The sequence below is a fragment of the Scardinius erythrophthalmus genome (assembly GCF_964197995.2).
Source record: "Scardinius erythrophthalmus genome assembly, chromosome: 3".
In the NCBI taxonomy this organism is placed as follows: Eukaryota; Metazoa; Chordata; class Actinopteri; order Cypriniformes; family Leuciscidae; genus Scardinius; species Scardinius erythrophthalmus.
This window is the reverse complement of record NC_138223.1, coordinates 14277191-14299438: the sequence shown is the minus strand read 5'-3', so window position 1 is coordinate 14299438 and position 22248 is coordinate 14277191. Positions and strand designations below refer to the sequence as shown.

General features: G+C 39.8%; 1 protein-coding gene across 1 annotated transcript; it reads right to left on the bottom strand.

The window, feature by feature from the left end:
• Nucleotides 1-3218: 3218 nt before the first annotated feature.
• tlr3 (toll-like receptor 3) lies at nt 3219-11143 on the bottom strand. The gene is given in 6 exon segments (XM_081360442.1): nt 3219-4300; nt 4302-4346; nt 4593-6442; nt 9738-9932; nt 10116-10590; nt 11051-11143. Coding segments are annotated over 5 exon segments (2706 nt in total). The 5' UTR covers nt 10551-10590; nt 11051-11143; the 3' UTR covers nt 3219-4119.
• Between the last annotated feature and the right edge of the window lie 11105 nt (nt 11144-22248).

Genomic DNA, 22248 nt, shown 5'->3' with positions numbered 1-22248 from the left:
GGATTTTGAAATACTTGTAGCGTCAAGACGTGCAGACAAATCCACAAATAAGTGGAATCCACCCACCATCTACTTAAGCCAATCCGATAACATCCATATCTGACCACTCATAGCACGCTCATGCTCCAACCAGTCTTCAAAATCAGGGTGGTCTTGCCCTAAAATAAAGGTGCGTTCACGCCATGTTGTACTTGCCGCAATTACATGATTTCAACTTGTAAGAAGCGTTCACTTCCTCGTAGAGCTCGTAATTACAGCTTATACAGTAAGATGGGAATTCATTTAGGTGTTGATAGTGGTGCCATAGAAACAAATAAGTTTCTATTCTGAACAGCTCAGAATATAACGCCACGTGTTGTCATCTTCAGACTAAGGTAATTACGACATGGCGTGAATGCAGCATAACTTTGCTCATTAATCTGCATTTGCTCAAATAGGAAGCATAAGGCCCATAAAATTGGTACAGCAAAAGATGTTTTAAATTTGGATTTCATTAAACCATTAGACTGTGTATCAAGCCAAGCCAGTATTATATTTTATGAGCCTTTGAAACTGCCTGAGAAACAACGCTTAACATTTCTGTTATGGGAAAAAGGGGTTATGGAAGCGTCACATTATTCAAGATAGAACAGAAAAGCATTTCACAGTCCTGTTCCCAATGTACATATGTACTTATTATAGTAATCACAATAACTGGGAATAGTATAACTAGGTACTAACCAGAGCCCGTCTACGGAGAGCCTGGCCACTCCCTATTAAGTCCTATTGTACCGAATTTTGGTTGTAGTTCCACCAGAGTTCCACTGAGGGGCGATCGCCCATGAGTGCAAAATGAATGGGAGTCTATGGGGCTAGACGGCTAAATTTGTCTCTTTCACCCGATTGCCATTGAGAAATCTCAGATTTGATTGTAGGTTTTGCAAGTTCAACATGGGTTATACGTCGAAAGTTGAATGAACGAGTACTTATGTCCTTTCGATTTCTTACAGGTTGAGTTGTTGTTGCCCATAACACGCTAGCATTCTGCTAATGAACGCTGATTGGTCAGTGAAGGACCGATTACGACCAGAGATACGCTTGATGGCATCGTGGCATCCGAAGCGGGAGCAGAAACAAACAAAACAAAAACTCTTCTAGCACGTGTGTTTGCCTGTGTCAGCTGTGTTGTCGATGCCTCGAGAGAAAAGAAAGTGCAGAGTGCAAAAGCACCAAAGTGACTGAAGGATTGCCGTAAAGCAGTAACTCTGGTCGTACGATGTGTCATAACGTCATTGACACTTTAAAAGACTATTTAAAGCAAATACTGTAAGTGACTCTAAAAAATCTAACACCCAGTGATGTGTAATTTCTTTGCATCTCCTTTCGAATACAACATTCAAATTACTAGACAAAAAAATATATCCTGAGAAAAGTGGATTTTGATGGGTATAGCGCCATAGACCTCCATTCATTCTGCACTCGCCTGCGAGCGCCCCCGCATGGACAGACACGTGTTACTGCAGCCAGTCCAGAAACCGGAAGTAACCAGAGAGTGCCAATTCTCTTCCTATTAGACATTCTCTGGTACTAACTCTGAACCTACCCCTAAACCGAACATTAACCACGTAGTTAGGCCTACCTTACCAGGTAAACAGGCTACACTGTAAGTACAAGTAAGTGCACATACTGTGAAATAAAGTGCAACTGAAAAAGCATCAATAAAAATGGTCTAACAAAATCCAAATTTAAACATCTTTTACTGTACCAATTTCATGAGCCTCAGAGTTGTGTTTGTGACATAAAACATTTGTAAGTATTGTTAGTAAAATTTGTAAGTAAATATTGTTTTTATTCGCAAATCTCAATTTATTTGTGAATTATATTAATTTTTGTGAAACTCTTTACATTTATTTGTGGATCTTCATTTATTTATTTGGAATAATGCAACAATTCTAACCCCATAGAAAAGAGAGGAGCAGATGGCAAAAAAAAATACAGGTTACTTAAAGGTATGGCAGCAGACAGCAGTTTTACGAACAATTTTCACATAAATTTTGTGTTGAGGCACAACTGTGAAATTTTTACATTGGTGGAAGTTGTGGCTGTAATTAAGGGCGTCTGGATTTAAGAATGTGAATATTGCATTGAAATGTTGCTATAGTTTGTTTATCTGCCTGCGTGCAAAGCATAACGTGAAGTTTGGCTACAGGTTTCCTTCGTCATTAATGCATGACAAAAGAAATGTCTAGGTTGCCAGGATACGGTTATCAGAGTTGCAGTTATTCAGCTCCGCGGGAGAGGGAGGCATTGTGCGCGTGAAAGTCTTGTTGGGTCGTCAGGGACAGACAAAACACTGAAGCTCATTCGAGGGCAGGTTATCGTTTTAAATGTTTTATTGCTGTCTTTATTATTAGTGTTAAGTTTAACGTAGTTAGATACTGTAAGCTACTTATAGATCATGCACACGTTAATCATAAATAGAATAGCCTAATTATTTTAAAAAGCCACAATTTAAAAAGGTGGCATAAAGTAGCTAAATTAATATATCTTACTTTACTTTATATTATGTTTTATATTATATCCTGTAACGGTAGCCTAATAATCGTATTGTATTGTAACTTTGCACTTACCTCTTCTGTTAGAATTAAAACTGAGCGCGTTGCCTAGGAAAGGGTAAGTTGGACTAATCCCGGGGACAGGTTTTAGTGCTCTCCATTTGTGGAAGTAATCTTTAAAAAACTGATATGTTGTGAAAGTCAAAACAAGTAGAAGTAAGACAAAAATTAGAAATCCATTTAACAGTTCACCAACTTCCACATGCATTTTGATGTTTTGTAAGATGTTTCGTGCAGTGCTTTTCCAGAGCTCATCGTCTAAATGACTACTTGAAAATGTTGTAGGCTACATCCCCCTAAAGACATGGGACGTGCTTAGGTTTTCAAATAAACAAAATGACTCTCCCTGTTTATTCTGCACAAGCATATGACCACAATCTTTATTTATTTAACATGGAATAGAAATGACAAATACCCCTCTCTCTCTCTCTCTCTCTCTCTCTCTCTCTCTCTCTCTCTCTCTCTATATATATATATATATATATTTATACATACATGTACATATATGTGTATATATATATATATATATATATATATATATATATATATATATATATATATATATATATATATATATATATATATATATATATGAAATGTCAAATGGCATTTAAATGTGCTTAGAGAAAGACAAAAATAAAAATTTACAAAGAAACATTCTGTAGAGTAAAGAAATGAACACTGGGTGGCTGCATTGTACCAAAAACAAAAAGCAATTAGTTAGCATTCAAAAATACTCAAACATGAGCTGCTTTCTTAGTGACATCATTGGTATTTACATTGTTTAGCATTAACATTGATTTTAAATACAAAGTGCAACATTTATCATCAGTTTTTTTACTATTACTCCTCCTCAGGTTGAAACAATCAAATAATCAGTACCTGAGGCAACATCCCAAAGCTACTCAATCTACAAAAACATATCCTGCTCTGCTGTATTTTGTTTGACTAAAACCTATTGAGAAACTGAGGGGAAAAAATAATAAATTAATACAAAAAAATACTGTATATTTTATAGTTCAACAGATCATTGAAAGTGATTGCTAAATACATATTTTTACCTTTTCTATTTGGATCTGATGGAAGTGGCCAGCAAATGGACAGATTTGATAAAAATTTTATGTTCACAAATGCAAGTTTGTGTAAACTGATCTCTTTGGGCATAAGGAAATAGCACCTTAGACATACTGGGCCTTATTGCAAGTATGGAGTTGTAAATGGATTATGGTACTGAGGTTACTAAAGAGGGTAAAAAGGTAGTGAAACTTCTAATCATAATAAATGTATGTGTTTGATTAAAATAATTTGACAGGTCACATTTGGTAGCTTCCTTGCAAAGACATTTGATGTAATTTCTGCTAGGTGGCACGGTCTGCTGGCTTTGGAAGGAACCATCACTCAATATTATCTGACCTGCAACTTCTTTTCAACTGTAAATGTGTTAAGAAATATGAAAGTGATGAAACTGAGAATACATGTACGGACCTGGACCTGGCACAAAATAAACATTATGGAAAAATAATTTCTAGTTAAGCCTGTTGGTGGAGGCTAATGCAGAACGAAGTTTCTGATGGAAAGCTGGGATACGCTCCCTGTGTAACGGCCAGTTGAGAACACAGCAAGGTTTCAACATGCCACGACGAAGATGCAGAGAGCGGTTCAGATTGTAATCAGTTACATCTTGCAAGAAAATCAGAATCAAGGAGACGATTCTCCTCCATTACCTGGTGAAGTGCATGATGTGCTTTGAATCTGCAGAGAAAGGAGAAGAAAGTGTAAATACTTCTGATCTTTTGAATACGCTGAAATACCTGTGCATTTCAATAACTTGCTGAAAAGGAAGCTTGTGTTTGGTGAATATGTGAGGTGTTTTTTTCAGGATCTGAATCTATACCTTAAAGAACCGAAAATGGTCAGTGGTTTGTATTTAATTAATGGTGACAAAATATTATTGTAGGTATGCCTTTTTCTATCTATAGATTGAGTAATTTTACTTACTGCCTACACCATGGATCCTTTAAAAGCATTTCTGTGATAACAAAAATTATCTTCCTGGATTGTCCCATGTTATCAATAATGGTGTCAAGTTGAGAAAAGCCAGGGATTGCATCTCTGTCTTCAAGGAAAAAATTAAAATTTTCGTCCTCTAGGGGGAGCAAGCTTCGTTCCACCCATGGTCTGTCCTTCGCAGTGTGAATGATATAAGCATCATACTCATATCTACCTTCAGCAACGCTTTCATCCTCCAGCGACCCCAGCATACGGTTTACCATTATGCTCCAAAAGAACTGGATTCTCCATCCTTGGAAGTGCACCAGGAAAGCTGTAAATAACAACATTAAGACCCCTGTGCTACTCAAAATGTACAGTGCCTTAAAAGGTGTCATATCCTTGCAGGACAATGGGTCAAAGTTCATGACTGAGCGGTTAAAGTAGGCATTTGGGGTGTTACAGATGTAACTCTGAGGAAATCCAGGAACGCTTGCATTGGTGGAGTTTAGCCACTCGGAGAACCACAGGATGCTCTCGCATGTGCAGTCAAAGGGGTTGCGGTCCATGGAAAGTTCTGTCAGGTTGGACAGCGGCACGCCAAATGTGGCACGTTGGACGGATGTTATAAGGTTCTTTTGAAGATGCAAATACTTTAAAGACTGTAGGTCATCAAAAACAGAGGCATGCAGCTGATTCAAGAGATTCCCACGGAGACTTAGCTCGTGTAACTCAGAGAAGCCACGCAAAGCATCAAGTGGAATCTCATCTAGGCCATTGTAATCCAGATCCAGAAGAGTCAGCTTTGTGGCATCCTTGAGGAAAAACACTGGACCACCAGGGTTGGCTGTCTTCCACAACCTAGCCAAGTTGTTGTGCTGCATTTTCAGCACTTTCAGATGATACAGCCCTGTCAGCATGCCAGCATTTATGTTTGCAATATTGTTATTACTGAGATCTAGAACTGTGAGGTTGACTAGTGGCTTGAATGGAGATTGTTCCATATCTAGGGTCCCTTTTAGGGCACGGCCTAGCTTTAGAATCCTCAACGTAGGGACGTGGATGAATGATGCATTGGTAAGGGAAATACTTTGCTGGTTTATAGACATGTCAATCTCTTTAATGCTAGTTAGGCCCTCAAACTCATCCCCTTTCAACTGCTGATTAATGAAGTTTCGGCCAAGTAGAAGTGTAGTAAGGTTGCCCAAAATTGAGAAGGCACCAGGCCCCAACTTGTTTATACCCATGGCTGTAAGATTAAGAGTCTCAAGAAGTGGAGATTCTTGCAGAGAAGCAAAGGTTTTGTTTGTGACTGTCTTCAACCCTGTGATGCTCCAACTTAAATCCAGTGTCTTCAGGTGCAGAAGTCCAGAGAAGATGTGTTCCGTTATCTCTCGGAATGCAGTATTTCCCATACACAGATGCTCCAGCTGGACTAAATGGTGGAATGAGAAGTCTTCAATAATTGGTAAGGATGATGTATGACTCTTAATCAGTGCTTTCTGCAGGTTTAGCTGCCTTAGGTTTCCCAGTCCACTGAAGGTGTCCTTAGTTAGGTGTCTAAGGGAGTTATGCTCCAGGGATAAAGATTCCAGTCGGGGAAACCACTGAAATGCACCATCAGCAATCTTTGACATTGTGTTGTAGCTGAGGTCAAGCACTGTGATGTTAGTCTTGTCAAGACCTAGAAAAGTCATGTTTGAAAGTGTCACCTGGAGAGTGTTCTTAAGGGAAAGGTTTTGCAAGGCTGTGCCACCAAGTTCTTTGCTAAGATTGGTGATAAACTGAGAGCTGAGCCTGCTCCCATCCAGAACCAAGTCAGATATTCTAGCAATAGCCTGGAAACAGCCTTCCTCAACCTGAGTTAACAAAACAATTGAAAAAGAAAACAAAGTTTGTTGGAGTGAGAATGGTAGAGCCAAACCAGGTTCAAGAAACTACACTTTATAGCATGACATTGAAAAAAATAAGGCTGCACAATTAATCGCAATTAACATGAAATTGCGTTTAAACAGATTTGGCTTATCTGCGATTATTTGTTGCGCAGCTTGTCAGTGACGGACGGCTCTGTGATCAGTAGTAAATGCTGCTCCATCTGAAAAAACTGTGAGTTTGAGTCACTTATAACGTGCATTTGAAAAAGCAACACGCGTCATTCCAATCATGAGAGCGCATCTATGAACCTCTTGTCCAACAAAAGACAACACTTAATATACAAATTAAATAAACAGTGCCTTATTTTTTCAGATACAGTAGCAGTAGGTGTATTTAGCAGTAGCATTGAAGAAAGTATTAAATGAACAAATATGAAATTAAAACTCTAGACTTCACTGTATAAATTATACATTGATTCTTATTAAAGCTACTATTAAAGTTCTCAGTCAGTGAGTGATTTTCTCTTTGTGTTTTGTTGTTTTATTAACATTAACACTAGAACTGCCATGGCGGTTTTGAATTTTATAACTGCAATAACTTTGTTGAAAAAATAAATACAATCCTGCTGGTACCTGACTTTTCCTAAAAGTGTCTGTATTTTCATTTAAAATGTTTTTTATATAAATTACACATAAGGCAAAAAAAAACAAATGAAAATATTTACCTATTTCGATCATAAACGGTCATATTGACCGCACTGAATTTCGCGGTATTATTATACATATACCAATATACACAACAATAAAATGTGGTAAAAAATACACTAAACATATTCAACAACAAATCATTTAAATGTAATGATATTCAGAACAGAACAACAATGAAAAAATAACTATAAACAAGCCAAAATTAAATAGGCCTACTTTATAAGCGAAAGTGAAAGTAAGCGGCGTTAGGCTCACGTAACACTCTAATTAGAATCAAAATGTTTCAACATTTGCGATGTATTTAAATGGTAAACTATTTTTTATTATAGGCTTTGTACTTCACTCCTGTTCCAATATTGACGGAAAAAAATCATCCTCTTCACACACGCAAAATGGTACAAATTGTACTAGGCTACTGAGAAACAGAGCAGTGGAATTTTTATATGTTAGGTTGACTATTTTATTATTATATTTTATTATGGCTATAATGAACAGGCTGCAATGTCAAGATTGCAATGCTGGAATATGGTGTGTGTGTGTGTGTGTGTGTGTGTGTGTGTGTGTGTGTGTGTGTGTGTGTGTGTGTGTGTGTCGGCGGGTACGGGCGCGGGCGCGATCGAACAGTGGAAACATGAAAACATAGGCTAGGCTACTCCGTCATTTTGTTCAGGACATCTACGGATATTATTTATTTATAAATGTATAATTAAACTTGTTTAAATGTACAGTTTGGTGTTGTTTTGTTTTTAAAAGACATCCTAATACAATAAATGCATTAATCTCTCAATTGGGTATTTATCATTAAAGATATAGAGTTTGGAATCTAGCGGTCAAAATGACGGCTTGCGGCAGTTCTAGTAGTTATGGAATCCTGGCACTTCTAGTGTTAAAGGATTAGTTTCCCCAAAAAATGAAAATTGTCATAATTTACTCACTCAAGTTGTTTTAAACCCAAATAAGTTCCTTTCTTCTGTTGAAAATAAAAGTTATTTTGAAGAATGTGGGTAACCAAACAGTTGCTGGTCCCTAGTGTATAGTTTTTTCTCCTATGGAAGTCAATGGGGACCAGCAACTATTTAGTTACCCACATTCTTCAAAATATCTTCTTTTGTGCTCAGCACAAGAAAGAAATTAATACAGGTTCAGAACAACATTAGAGTGAGTAAACAATAACAATTAAAATTTTTTGGTGAACTATCCCTTTAAGGACAAGCAGCAGCATGTTTACCATTAGGCCGGTGACACACTGGATGCGTGGCGTGAGCGTGGCGTTTCTGTTGCGTGTCAGCTGCGTGGCGGCTGCATCGCGTTTTCCATGTCTTTGCACACCAGAAGCGTGTCTGACGCGGCGCTGCTGCTGCTAGGTGACATATTTGACATATGGGGAGAGAGTTGTGGAAGGCCTATACTTCATGTTAAACAAATATATAGCAGCAAAGACAACGTCGGCAGTGTTGACGGCAATATAGACTATAGAATATTTCGTTCTGTATTGACAGGTGCAGTATTTGAAAATCGATAATATTTTTTTCAATTGCATTTATATTTGCATTTATGTCAAACCCTAGACACTTTCAAACATCAAAATGACATTTATTAACATGTATTCGTGTCAAAATTTCATATAAACATCTTTTCCTATTCAATTTTGCTTGGAAACTCTTCCAAGACGCTTGCGTGTCGCGTGAAAAATAGGCGTCGGTTCTATTTCTAGCAAGCACGCGTTTTCCGCGCGGCTCGGGCCGCGCCTGAGACGCGCGTGTCATGCACGCACTGTGCAAGCTCTAACCTGTTAACATGGGAGCCGAAATAAAAACGGACACGCCACGCAGCTGAGACGCTTACGCCACGCATCCAGTGTGTCACCGGCCCTTAGGCTACTGTCACTTTAAGACCGACATGCGACGCATATAATATACACGCATATAACACACGCACCAGATTTTCTCTCAAATGTTTGCTTTCACTTTAGACATAAGCAACTCTGTTTATGTAAACCTTGTGTGTATTTGACAGAATTAGCGCAATGAGACTCTAAAGATAACTTAGTCCAGTAAACAGGCGCTGTTTGACAGGCTGTTAGTTCCTGTGAGCTTCGGGTGTACGCGCTCAGAAAAGCGCATGTTAGAACAGTGCATCAGCATGCAAATGAAATGTCTAACTGGCAAGGCTTTAAAGCACATGTAAATAATGAGCTTTTGTGAAATATTTTGTTTTAACGACATAACATCTCGTTATTACGAGAAAATATGTTGTTAAAATGACATAACATCTCGTTATTACCACATAATAGAGTTGAGAAATAATATCTATGTGGCAGCAATGCGCCATTGAACAAACGAAACGAAACGAACGGACCTTGGAGTCAAACCCATGTCACTAAGAGCAAACTAAACTGCTACCCGTGCATGCAGTCTACTGCCCTGAAGGTGGCAGATAAGGATAGATGCGAGTAAACACTCACTGTGGCAAACACGTATGGTGGAGTCTGAAACACTAAAAAAGGTTTTTTATATAGATTCTAATGTGCAGTGAAAGTAACCTAACATGTGTCACATTCTGTTCCTCTTACCTTTTTAAGAGACCGAGACGAGAGTATCAGAACCCGAAATCCAGAGGAATTACTGAGGAATGAGAAGTCATTCTTTTGCAGTACAGAAAATTCATTTCCAGAAAGAACAAGGGTCACCAGATTTGGCAGCTGAGGTTGTATGCCCAGTTTAGCAGATTTTAGTTTGTTTCGAGATACATCCAACCATGTCAAACTCTAAATAGGGAGGAAATGTTATTGAAATGCTTATCTATGAGACCATAACAGACTGGAAAATGTTTCTTCCAGTAAGAGGACATAGCATGAAATCAGTAATTGGTTTGAGTAAACACCTCAAACTTTTGATTGTATTTCATATTTTTTCCCTGTGTGGGAAAATGTGTCTCCTTATAAACATACCTTTAGAACAGAGAAGGGTTCCCCTTTTAGCTTCAGACGATTGTCAGACAAGTCAAGTTGTGTTAAATGAACACAGTTTGTCAGGTCTTTCTCGCTCATCAAATATACTTCATTGTGTTGCACATTCAGAATTTGCAGGTGTGGCAGAGAAAGACATAGATCCTTTTCTATGGCAGTTAAAGAGTTGTAGCTGGCATCTACATTCACCAGATTCGAGTACAAAAGCAAGGAAGACAGATTTTTTAATCTATTGTGAGACACATCCAATGTGGTGATATTTTGCGGCAAGTTGGTTGGAACTACATCCAGATTCATATGACTACAGTCTGCTTTGGCATTTTCAATACTACATGTTGGCTTGTGTGGATATGCAGAGCCTGCACAGTGGAAACAAGTGCAGAACAGGGGCAACAATATGAGTTTCATCAGTTCCATATATTTCCCTTCCTTATAGGCTTTTTTCCTCCAAGTCAAACTGCAATAAACATAATATTGTTGACAACAATATGTCATACACAAAGTATAAGCTTTCCTAAAGACAATACAACATGCTACCTTACGAAAAGATCTAAAAGAGACCAGGGCTAATTGTAACATGAGGAAGTTGGCACAAGATTTTAACTGAAGTTGAAACCTCGGGATAAGTGTATTTCTTTCTTGTCTGGTTGGGTCAGGTTATCACATTGGTAATTATATACTTATACAGTTTATTACTTACTACTATTAATGTTATATGGTATGGTGCCTTGTAACTAGCCCTGGTCTCCACTCTGAACTCTTATTAAAGAAACATTCTACATCTCAGGAAAGTTATAACAAAATAATTGTTTAGACTCTTTCCAAAACTGCTAACATTAGGCTGCACGTAAACTTATTATTTTTGTAACAAAGTGCTGCTATTGAATTTAGCATGTGTGTTCATTTCATGGACTTACTTGAATTGTGACGATCTAATTTCCCACGTTCAGCTCAAATATCTGCATGGTTAAGTGGTTCAAGAGTGAAGCAACTCAAGTCAGTCCTCTTGTATAGCTTGTAAAATATAATATTTGCATGGGGAAAATAACCTTCTAAAGGGAACAATTCCTGTTTCTTAAGAAGTGAAACAAAGAGAGGCGGATCCTTTCACAGAGACGTGTCCTAGATATCAAATTTCGTCACTCAGTAGCCTATCTGAGTCTCAGATTCGACAGCGAGGTCAAGAGATTAATCATAATATAAAATGTAGCCTATGCCAAATAACATGTTCCCCTCATTATTTCAATGCAGAATCGAATATGTTGCAAATTGCTTTATGACAAGTTAAAATTTCATTTGTCAACAAAAAACAAAACAAAAAACTTCCTGATTGTCATATGAACTTGCGAATTTAATATCACTTCTGCTATTAGTTTTTCCCCCTCGATATATATATATATTTTATTGGCTTCCTGAAAAGAAAGATAGGAAGTGAGTAATCTAAGAGGGATTTCCCCCTCAAGAACATTCTGCAGACTCTCGAGCTTTTGTGAAAACTTGATAAATAATGAATTGCAATAATTATTTTTAGTTGATTTAGGGTCTACGATATTTATTAATTAAAAAATAAAACTTAATTATCATTTTAAATGCAACATCGCTTTAGCAGTCATTCATCAGAATGTCCAACAGGGGGCGCCAGATATTTCAAAATGTGATGACGTTGGTCAAGATTCAATAAAACACTTTGTAGCCTATTAGCCTACTGTTTTTTCCAATTGCTAACACACTAAAATGACATGCACAGCACAATTATTGACACACAGAGAGTAAAACCTCTTCTCAAGTCTTCAAAAGTCTAAACACATTTTCTGCTTTACACGCATTTTGCAATTCAAAATGGCACTTTTTAAATGCACTGAACATGGTTCTCTGCATAAAACATTACAATCTGACATAAAGTCACATGTTTGTCATTTCAAAACACTGCCATTCAAAATGACACTATGTGAGCTAATTTGCCAATACATGTGCCAGCTGGCCAAACACCTCAATGGATAATTGTTAACACTTTTTTTTTTTTTTTTTTTTTACTTGTTTGGTGAAAAATAAATACATAAATGTTTCAACAGCATGTGTGTGTATCTGCAAATATTTCTGTGCATGTGAACAATCTGAATAATTTTCTACAATTTGAACTATTTTAGTATTATGACAAAGCATACTAAAGATGAGTGCTTTTCATTATGCCCAACAGTGTGTAGTTGGTTAGACAAAAACCTGGTAATATGAATGAAGTGTGTGCCATTTCGTGCAAAAGTTTGATTTTGATAATGCTATTTGCAGTTTTGGTTGCATTGCTTCAATTTTTCAGGATATATTAGGTATTTTTGCAGTGTGGTTTTGTGAATTGTGTTTTTTGATAGTTTTTTGGTTTTATCAAAAGTATTTTGATAAAACCAGCCTAGTTTGCAAAATTGTGTATTAGCAATTGGAAAAAACTGTAACAATGTTTAATAAATCAGCATTCCATGTATGTTTGAATATGAATAGAAAAATAAATATGAATCTGGCATTTCTAACTATTTGAATGTAGGCTATAGACGTATAGGCTAGTTAAACATGTGAAATGTCTTGCTACTCACATTAAAGGATCTCTGCTCCGGCTGAATTCTGCGGGAAAATGTGTTCACAATCTCTATAATAATTTTAATTCAAATGTAATTTTTAAAAAAATCATTAGAACTGGTCTTTGGTTTCATAAGATGGCAATGAACACCTTGGTGTCAGAGTTCAGCAGGTGTCTTGAGGAATAGGTGTGCATGTGGTTCTTAAGAATTTGGATGCAGATGTGTGCAGTTACCTAGCAACTGCAGCAGGAAGTGGAAGGGAGACTCCAGGTGAATGACTCATTGACAAAACAGCAGGTTACCAAATTTTTATTGGAAAATTATATCAAATAGACTGTCTATATGTTCAACGCTTTTTAATTTCAGCCACATTTTCTTTCTCTTTCACCCACACTCCATATATCTCTCCATGCAATAGTGACTGAACAATGCTGGACAGGTTTCATAGTCAGCAATTATTCGGTCCACTCAAGTGATCAATATTCTGTGTGTGTGATGCTGGTAAACCTGTGCATGTTTCGCTGACACAGTTAGTAACATGCAGTTATTCTCACAGATAGTTACTGCAGGCAATCCATCAGTCCAGGCACCCACACAGACTGTAAGTACACTCTATGATTCTGAAAGAATCAGCGGCAGGTAATGTCTCAAACATTCAAAATTGTGCATAATTTATGGTAGTGAACATTTGCATATAAATAGATGGAGTGAAAGCTAGTTTGGTTACAGTGACTGTGCAGATCAGAGTTTATTATCTTGTTTCCACATATAAGAGCATCAAGTGCAGGAATGAAAGTGTGGACTTTGCGTTAGAAGATGTGTACGACCAAAGCCTATATACAGATTTTATTGCATCCATCAAAACCTGAATCTGTATATAGGCTTTGGTCTATACTGTATATAGGCTTTGTACGACCAAAGCCTATATACAGATTTTATTGCATCCATCAAAACCTGAATCTGTCATTAAAGGGAAAACAAGTTACAATTTCTCTATGCTGATAATACTTTACTATAATACTTAATACTTTTATTTTAGCATTAATTAGAACTTATCAATTTTATTTTACATTTAAATGTATACATTTTAAAAGTATATATTTTGTATTTGCACAAGTCTTTTCCCCATGGCCTAAATAAAAACCTGCCTTTATACCTGTCCAACTCATGCATAATTGAATTGATAACATAATACCCTTTGTTTCTTTCCATCTCTCTAGACAGAATTCTTTTGTTTCCTTCTTTTATCTCTCCTCTCAACAATCTCTTTCAGTTGGTTATTCCCAAGCATTCTTTCAGAGATCAGAACAGAAAGATATGACCTTTGATTGACCTCGAAGTGATGCCAGTTCTGTACCTCAGTCTACTCTATACTACATCTGTATATTCTACATCAATATATCCTTAATGTATATATATATATATTATATATATACACATTAAACATTCATTATATATTCATTATATAGTACATCTGTATACTGCACTCAACCTGTATCTTATATACTGTAAATTAGTTTGTACAATGAATATTTAGCATGCATTTACATCAGTCTTTATAATAAGTCTACATATTGTATAGGCCAATTTAATGTATACTCTACACCAGTCTAGTCTGTGGGAAGTAAAGTCAAAATACAACTACATGCCACATCTATACACTACCGGTCAAAGGTTTAAAATAATTAAGATTTTTAAAAAATGTTTTTGAAAGATGTCTCCTATGCTTGTCAAGGCTGCATCTTTTTCTCTCATTTTGTAAATTATTATTAGCCTACAATTTAAAATAACAATTTTCTATTTGAATACATTTAAAAATGCAATTTATTCCTGCTGTGATACACAACTGTTTAAAAGTTGCACCAAAATGTAATAATATTTCACAGTATTACTTTATTTTTTACTATATTGCTGTATATTTTATCTAAAAGTAGCCTTGGTGAGCAGGCTCCATTTATTTGATAAAAAATTCAGATCTTCCAAAAACATTAAAAAAGTCATTCCAAACTTTTGACTGGTATATCATTTCAAGGCATTGTAAAGTACCAATGTAAATACCCCTGGCAGCATCCCTCCATCTCTATTGCTTCACTCCACCTAGAAGAAAAAGGAAAATGAGCAGAAAATCAAAAGGTTATTGCAATCAAGTTGAGCTGAAATGAGGACTTTATGCTGTCAGTCGTATGTCTCTCAGATTTGATCTGTTGGCATTTATCGGTAGAGATCTGCACTGTGGCCTTCTAAAGACTGAAGGATGTAGGTGAAAAATACTCATACAGGGAGAGAGACAGAAAAGGGAGGTTTAGAGAAAATTGATGGACAATTAAGTTAGAGAGAAAGGAAACTGAGAGAGAGAGAGCAAACCTTGCAGAAATCAGCCGTGCACTGGAGTCAGCAGTGGAGAGGGAGACCGAGAGAGAGCTGTTGGGAAAAGAGTACTGTCACATTCACAGGCTGGAATCTACTTATGAAGAAACACATACTTGGATACAGTAGGACATTTCGTGTCTAAGTGCACGTGTCAAAGTCCACTCATGTAGATGGAATAACCACATGGGTTGCTGTTGAATCAGAGAATGTTTCAGAAAGACAGAGAGAGAGAGAGCTAGTGAATGCATAACAGCGTGTTCAAAGCAAACCCTCAATCTGAGCTTCACATACACTCACATATATATATACGCTTTCTGGATTTGGACCGTACTCTGGACAAGGTAAGAGCTTAATGAGTTTGTGTGAATGTGTATTACTGTGATCTTGTGTCTATCTTAAAATGAAAAGGTGAGAAGTGTGTGTGTTTACACTTTTCCTAGAATATTACACTGCGGTAACAATCCTGCATTCTCATTTGCTGACAAATAGTGTATAGAGGTCATCTTGTATGTGTTTGTGGGTGTGTAGAGTGTTGTGCGAATGTCATGCTGAAAAAGAAATTGCTTTAGGTTACTAGTGGTGGGCAATTTCATTTAAGTCCTACTGGTTAAGCAATGGTGCTGAAATACTGTAGATACAGGGTATGTAGACAAGGCAGATCTACTGTCAATATCTAATAACTGAAAACGTCTCAGCACAGCGTCAATCACCTGATAAAATGTCTTTTCAATGGAAGGTCAGGAAGACATTACAGTATGGGCCATAAAACCCTCATAGCTTTATGTGGATAATTGGTAGAGTCAGTGCTTTGTGATGACGTGTGTATATGTGTGTGAAAACAATAGCTCATGGTGCTTTTTTCACTTCAGGGGCTGCAGTGCAAACCAATCGCTGACTCAGCCACACACACACACACACACACACACACACACACACACACACACACACACACACACACACACACACACACACACACACACACACATATAATGTGCCCCCTGGGGCAGCAGGGCATCAATACTACACCCAGATCAGCAGCATAGCTCAGCATAGAACAGAGCAGAGCAGAAACACAGCCTCAAATACAACACAAAACAGCAAGAGTAACATTAAACTATAAATGAAGCAGTCGGATTTCATTGAAGGCTTTTCCTGAGATGGTCTGACCTATACAGAAAGACCCTGCTTCATCCTTGCATCTCATTTTACATCTTCTTTTATGTTATGGTTGACTTTATCTTATTTGTGTTAGGGTCCCCGAGCCCCCACGATATATGTGTAAAAATAATACCGTTTTTTTTTCAAATGCTTACACACATTTTCAAAACTTTGCCTCTTTTTTTTCCGCAACTTTACACACAAATGTGCATTGCACACACAAAATGCATTTGCCTTATTGCAAACACCTTTGCCATAATATTATATTTTTAGATACATCATACACAGTTTTTCTTCTTACATGAGCTCCTATGTACATTTATGTACATGATTGAAAGTAATTGGCAGAGACATGTTGAAAAATTCACGGTAAACACGAAAGCAAGATTGTAACCAAACTATTTATTTTTTACTGTAAGCATTTGTGGTTGTGAATACAGTATTACACAGTCCGAAAAACCTATAACTTGACCTTTGACCTATTTATAGGCCATGATTGGTTGGTGTTAAGCAAATCAATGAGTGTTTGCACATGTGAGGAGTTAGTGCGAGGCTCTGATGAATTAGTGTGGCATTTTGATAGGTTGTATTAACAATGGGTGGAATTATAATTATTGTTAACATCATTATTAATGTTATTGACTGTTATACAGGTTTACATTGTCATGAAAAGCTGTGATTTTTTTTTTACCCAATATGCCAAATTAACGGATGTTTATTTGTTGTTGTTGTTGTTTTTAACTATCAAGTAGTCCTTGGAGTCTCTCAGACCCCAAATGGAACATGAGATTTAACATCTTCAGACAATACAGAGAATACAGTACAGAGAGTAATAAAGTTGTTGTATTTTTTCCTTTTTCTTTTCTTATCTCTCATTTTGAGAAGGTCAAACACAACAGAAGTAATGAAACATGCTCTTTTATTCTGATTAGTTAAAGGAAGTTGAACAGTCTAGTTGACCCTCCCAGGAAATTTGCTCGGTGTGGAATGTGTGGGAATGCATTCTTCGATTCATTCATAGCATTTTTGTCCTGCCTGACTGCTGAATTGTGAAAAAACATATCCGTCCTCAGTCCCTTTTTGGCTATGATGATGATAGTGTGAATATGAAAGGATAATTCTTTTAGTCATGTTACAGAAGATATATAGAGCTGCTACCAAAGAAGGGAAAGAAAAGAAACCAGATTCCATTCAGTACAGCAGCTCAGAAAACCCCTAATCCCGTTCATCAGCGTTGTGTGAAGAAAATCATATATCATGCCAAAAGAAGATTTATAGAGAATGGGGGGGTTTACGTTTTTACATTAATAAATTCTGTAGTATAATAATGCCTCTTTGTTGTTACAGGCCATTCGTGCAATAATTTATACCACAATAATAGAATAATAGAATGGCATGAAAATGATTTTATTTTTAAATAATAACATTAGCCCTGGTCATGTAAGCTAATTTCAGAGTAAAAAAAAAAAAAAAAAAAAGCTAATTGCTATTTTATTTCTTGTAATTGCGACTTTATTTCTCGTAATTGTGACTTTGTATATCTCACATAATTGACTATAGCTTGAAATCTGACTTTATATCTCGCAGTGTGACTTTATATCTCAGAAGGCAACTTTATATCTCTCAGTGTGACTATATCCAACACAATCTCATGGTAATTCGTAACTATTTTACGTTTTGGCGAATTGTTTGCTGATTCGTATGAATTCATACGATCTCATTAGTTTTCATACGATCTGCTTACGCCCCAGTGACAGTTATAGTTATATTTAGGGGTGGACCTTCTTACCTTTTTTTCTAATATTTGTATGTAAAATTTATACAAAATCATCCCCTTGTTAAATAGTTACGTTTTCCCATGAGTTTGGGTTTCTATCTGTTTCTCATAAATTTGACTTTATCTCAAAATTGCAATTTTATATCTCACATTGTGACATTATGTCTTGCAATTTTGACTTTTTTTCCCTTATAAATGCAACTTCATATCTATGACTTACTTTCTTATTTATCTCAAAATTATCTTTTTATTTATAGGCTTCCACACTCTGTTGTACAGAAAACACCAACAATCTAGTGGAAATGTTTATAGATTTTTGTGATTTGTATTTCTTCCCATCCAAAATTAACTAGAGCAGACTAATGCAGTGGTTTTCAAACTGTGGGTCACACAGTGAGAAAAGGTGAGTCGCACAAAGGCACTTAGGCCCCGTCCACACTACTGCGTTTTTGTTTAGAAACGGAGAATTAAAACGAATACGATTTCCGTCCACACCAGCGTTTTAGCTGCGTATTAGAATTGATCTCCGTCCACATTAAAACGACTGAAAACGCGGATCACGTGACTATTCACCAACACTGGGCATGCGCGTGCCGGTGTAAACATAGAGACTTTCAGACATAGACTGTAAAAAATGCTTTCAAACATCAAAATGTCATTTATTAATATGTGTTTGTGTCAAAATTACATATTTTCCTATTCTATTTTGCCTGGAAACGCTTCCAACACGTATCGCAGGAAAAATAGGCGTCGGTTCTATTTATAACATGCACGCGTTTACCGCGCGAGCCGCGCTTGAGACGCGGCAGTTTATTACTGTAAGAAACTGTTCCAGCGGGTGAAGTTTACTGAATATTACCTGTGTACTCCATGACTGATGACACCCAATCATAGAGCCGAGCGTGAGCCTCTGCGTCATCGTTTCTAAAGTCCTCCGTTTTGACCCGTCCACACTAAAACGCCCTCCGGAGATTCAAAACGAAAAACGGGTCGGCAGCGTTTCTAAACTTCTCCGTTTTGGGTCTCCGTTTTTGCCGTCCTCCACACCCTTCTAACCGTCAGAATGGGCGTGGCCAGCGTGTATATATTCAGCGCTCACAGGCTAAAATTCTGATTTTCTTGTCTTCAGCGACGCTCTTCGCATCGCTGGATCTTGAGAGCCGCCGCCGTTGAAACCAGCGACCAGCAAGCTTAGGACAGCGCCTGAGGAAGCCGGCCGTCTTCGCCGCCTTCAGCCATCCGTGCCTGCTACGCTATCCGGCGACATATCCTTTACATTATTACTCTTTCTGTGTGTACTCTAAAAGAGCACGAGGCGTTTTTGTAAAAACGCCTCGTTTTTGCGGCTCGTGCCGCGCCCCGCTCAGCAACGGAGACCGCCACCTCTCTGCGCTCTCCGCCTGGGCCGCGGGCACGCCGCCACCGCACTCTCCGAGTGCGAAGAGCTTTCAATGTCGACCCTGCGGGCTCGACTTGAAGCTTTCGACCAAGCTGTCGCTCCGCCTGTCCCTGCCGGGCCGCGCAATAAGAAGCGCCGCTCGCAGCGACCACCGGAGACTGTTGTGACTGAGGAGCTCGCCGGAACCTCTCCCTCGAGCTCTCTCTCGCCCTCTCCCTCCCGGCCGCTCTACCGCCGGCTCTGCCCGCGCCGCCGCCGCGTCAGGAGATGAGGCGAATGTGATAGATACCCGTACTCTCCCTCTGTTCGAGCCGTGCAATACGCCGCTCACAAGGGATGGCAGAAGCGGACGGTCTTGGAGCGAGTTTCCTCTCCCTCTGTTCGAGCCGCGCAAACTGAGCCGCTCACGAGGGATGGCAGAAGCGGACGGTCTCGGAGCGAGTTTCCTCTCCCTCTGTTCGAGCCGTGCAATACGCCGCTCACGAGGGATGGCAGAAGCGGACGGTCTCGGAGCGAGTTTCCTCTCCCTCTGTTCGAGCCGCGCAAACTGAGCCGCTCACGAGGGATGGCAGAAGCGGACGGTCTCGGAGCGAGTTTCCTCTCCCTCTGTTCGAGCCGTGCAATACGCCGCTCACGAGGGATGGCAGGAGCGGACGGTCTCGGAGCGAGTTTCCTCTCCCTCTGTTCGAGCCGCGCAAACTGCGCCGCTCACAAGGGATGGCAGGAGCGGACGGTCTGAGCTCTCTTTACGTTACAAGAAAGCTACTCCGTCCTCGCGCGTCACTGGTGAAAGGGGAACAGAGTGTTTTCGTCCCGCCGTGGCCTGGACTATAACCTCCATTCTCACACATTTCTCAGTCCCCTCTTAAGTTCAGGCGACTGGAATTGTTACTATTGCAGTATACAAGCCTGTTATAAATACACGCTCGCCTGCAAGCAAACACCGTCACAAGACGTGATAATAATGTATTCTCCCCGTGGCTCAGTGGCGGAATCCTAGACTGTCAAGCTAGAGACCGGGGTTCGGTCCCCGCTCTCGCGGCAGTTAAAGTTTATGCTGTTCGCTTCTCCGAGCTCGCGGCCAGTTTTTCTTACATACAGAAAACAAGCCCGCTCTCTCCCTCGTTGGGCCGCGCAGATTGCGCCGTTCAAGGGATGACAAAGCGGACGGTCACGAGCAGCGTTCAGCGTGCGCGCCTCACTCACCGGCGAAAAGAGAAGAGAGTGTGTTAGTCTCGCTACGGCTGGACAACCGCCAATTCTCACACATTTCTCAGTCCCCTCTTAAGTTCAGGCGACTGGAAATATTACTATTGCAGTAAACGAGCCTGTTTTAAACACACGCTCGCCTGCAAACGAACGCCGACGCGACACATGAGGTCGCTTTTTATATGCTCGCGCTAACTGAAAGCCTATGTGATTCCCCTGTGGCTCAGTGGCAGAATCATACGCTTTCATGCGAGAGACCCGCGTTCGATCCCAGCTCTCGGGGAAAATAAAATTTATGCTGCTTGCTTCTCCGAGCTCGCGGCCAGTCTTTCTTACTTACAGAAAGCGAACCCGCCCCTCGCACCACACCTTCTCAGGGTGCTCGAGTATTTTTTGAGCGTCTAAACACGAGAGAAGAAAAGACGGTTAAATCCCGCAGCCCTGCGGCTGGACCACCGTCGAAGCTTAACGCTCTGTCAGTCCCCGTTGCCACGGCTACTGCAGCTGTTTACCCCGCAGTCAACGAGCCGGTATCTACCCGCTCGCCTGCGCGCATCCGCCGTTCTCACGGCAACCCAGAAAAATGTCAAAAGAGCATAATGTCTGGTTGCACGGCTGACGCCGTATGTGTTTCTAGTACAGTGAATGTGCCCACGTTCTGTGCTCACCCCTGTACACAAGCACTATACATCCCGTGTCTCTCACAGAGCCCACTCTCATGAAGCAGGCAAAAGCCGCTTTAGTGTTAAAAGTAGGTCACGTGTCCACTTCTCCGTGCCCACACCTACTCACTGCCCGCTCTGTCACACGGCCTCGCACGACCGGTCATGTTTTGAATGTGAGTCCTGTGCCCGCCCTCGAGCGCTCACACATACATTTTCGCGCCTCACACTATATGTTCCCCGTCCAAAGCCACCGGGACACTGTGTGTAAAACGGCCAGCTATCGCTACGTGCGATCCGCCGTATCTAACCACCAAGAGCGCGCGCGCCGCGCCCGCCCCTGAATGTAACTCCTGTGCCCGCCCTCGAGCGCTCACACATACTAACGAACATTTTCGCCCCGACGCCGCCATCGCGCGTCGCGCCTCACACTTTATGTTCCCCGTCTAAAGCCACCGGGACACTGTGTGTAAAACGGCCAGCTATCGCTGCGTGCGATCTGACGTATCTAAGCACCAAGAGCACGCGCGCCGCGCCCGCCCCTCCGTTTCGAGCTCTCGAGCCCGCGATGCGCGGCGATCGGAGCCCGGAGGCCATTCTGCCCCTGGCTGCACACGCAAAAGCGTGGGAAACTATTCCAGGCGCATCAGAACGGGTGCTAAGCACAGTAAAACAGGGCTATACTCTGCAGTTCGCTCGCCGCCCTCCGCGCTTTCAAGCGCGTATCGAGACCAGAGTGAATGGGGAAGTAGCACATCTACTTCGAGCAGAAATAGCTACACTTCTGTGCAAAAGGGCTATGGAACCGGTTTCCCCTTCCATGAGCGAGTCGGGCTTTTACAGCCGTTATTTCCTCGTTCCCAAGAAGGACGGAGCACTCAGACCAATTTTGGATCTGAGACGTTTGAACGAGGCTCTTATGAGAAGACCGTTCAAAATGCTCACAACCAGACAAATTCTCGCACAAATT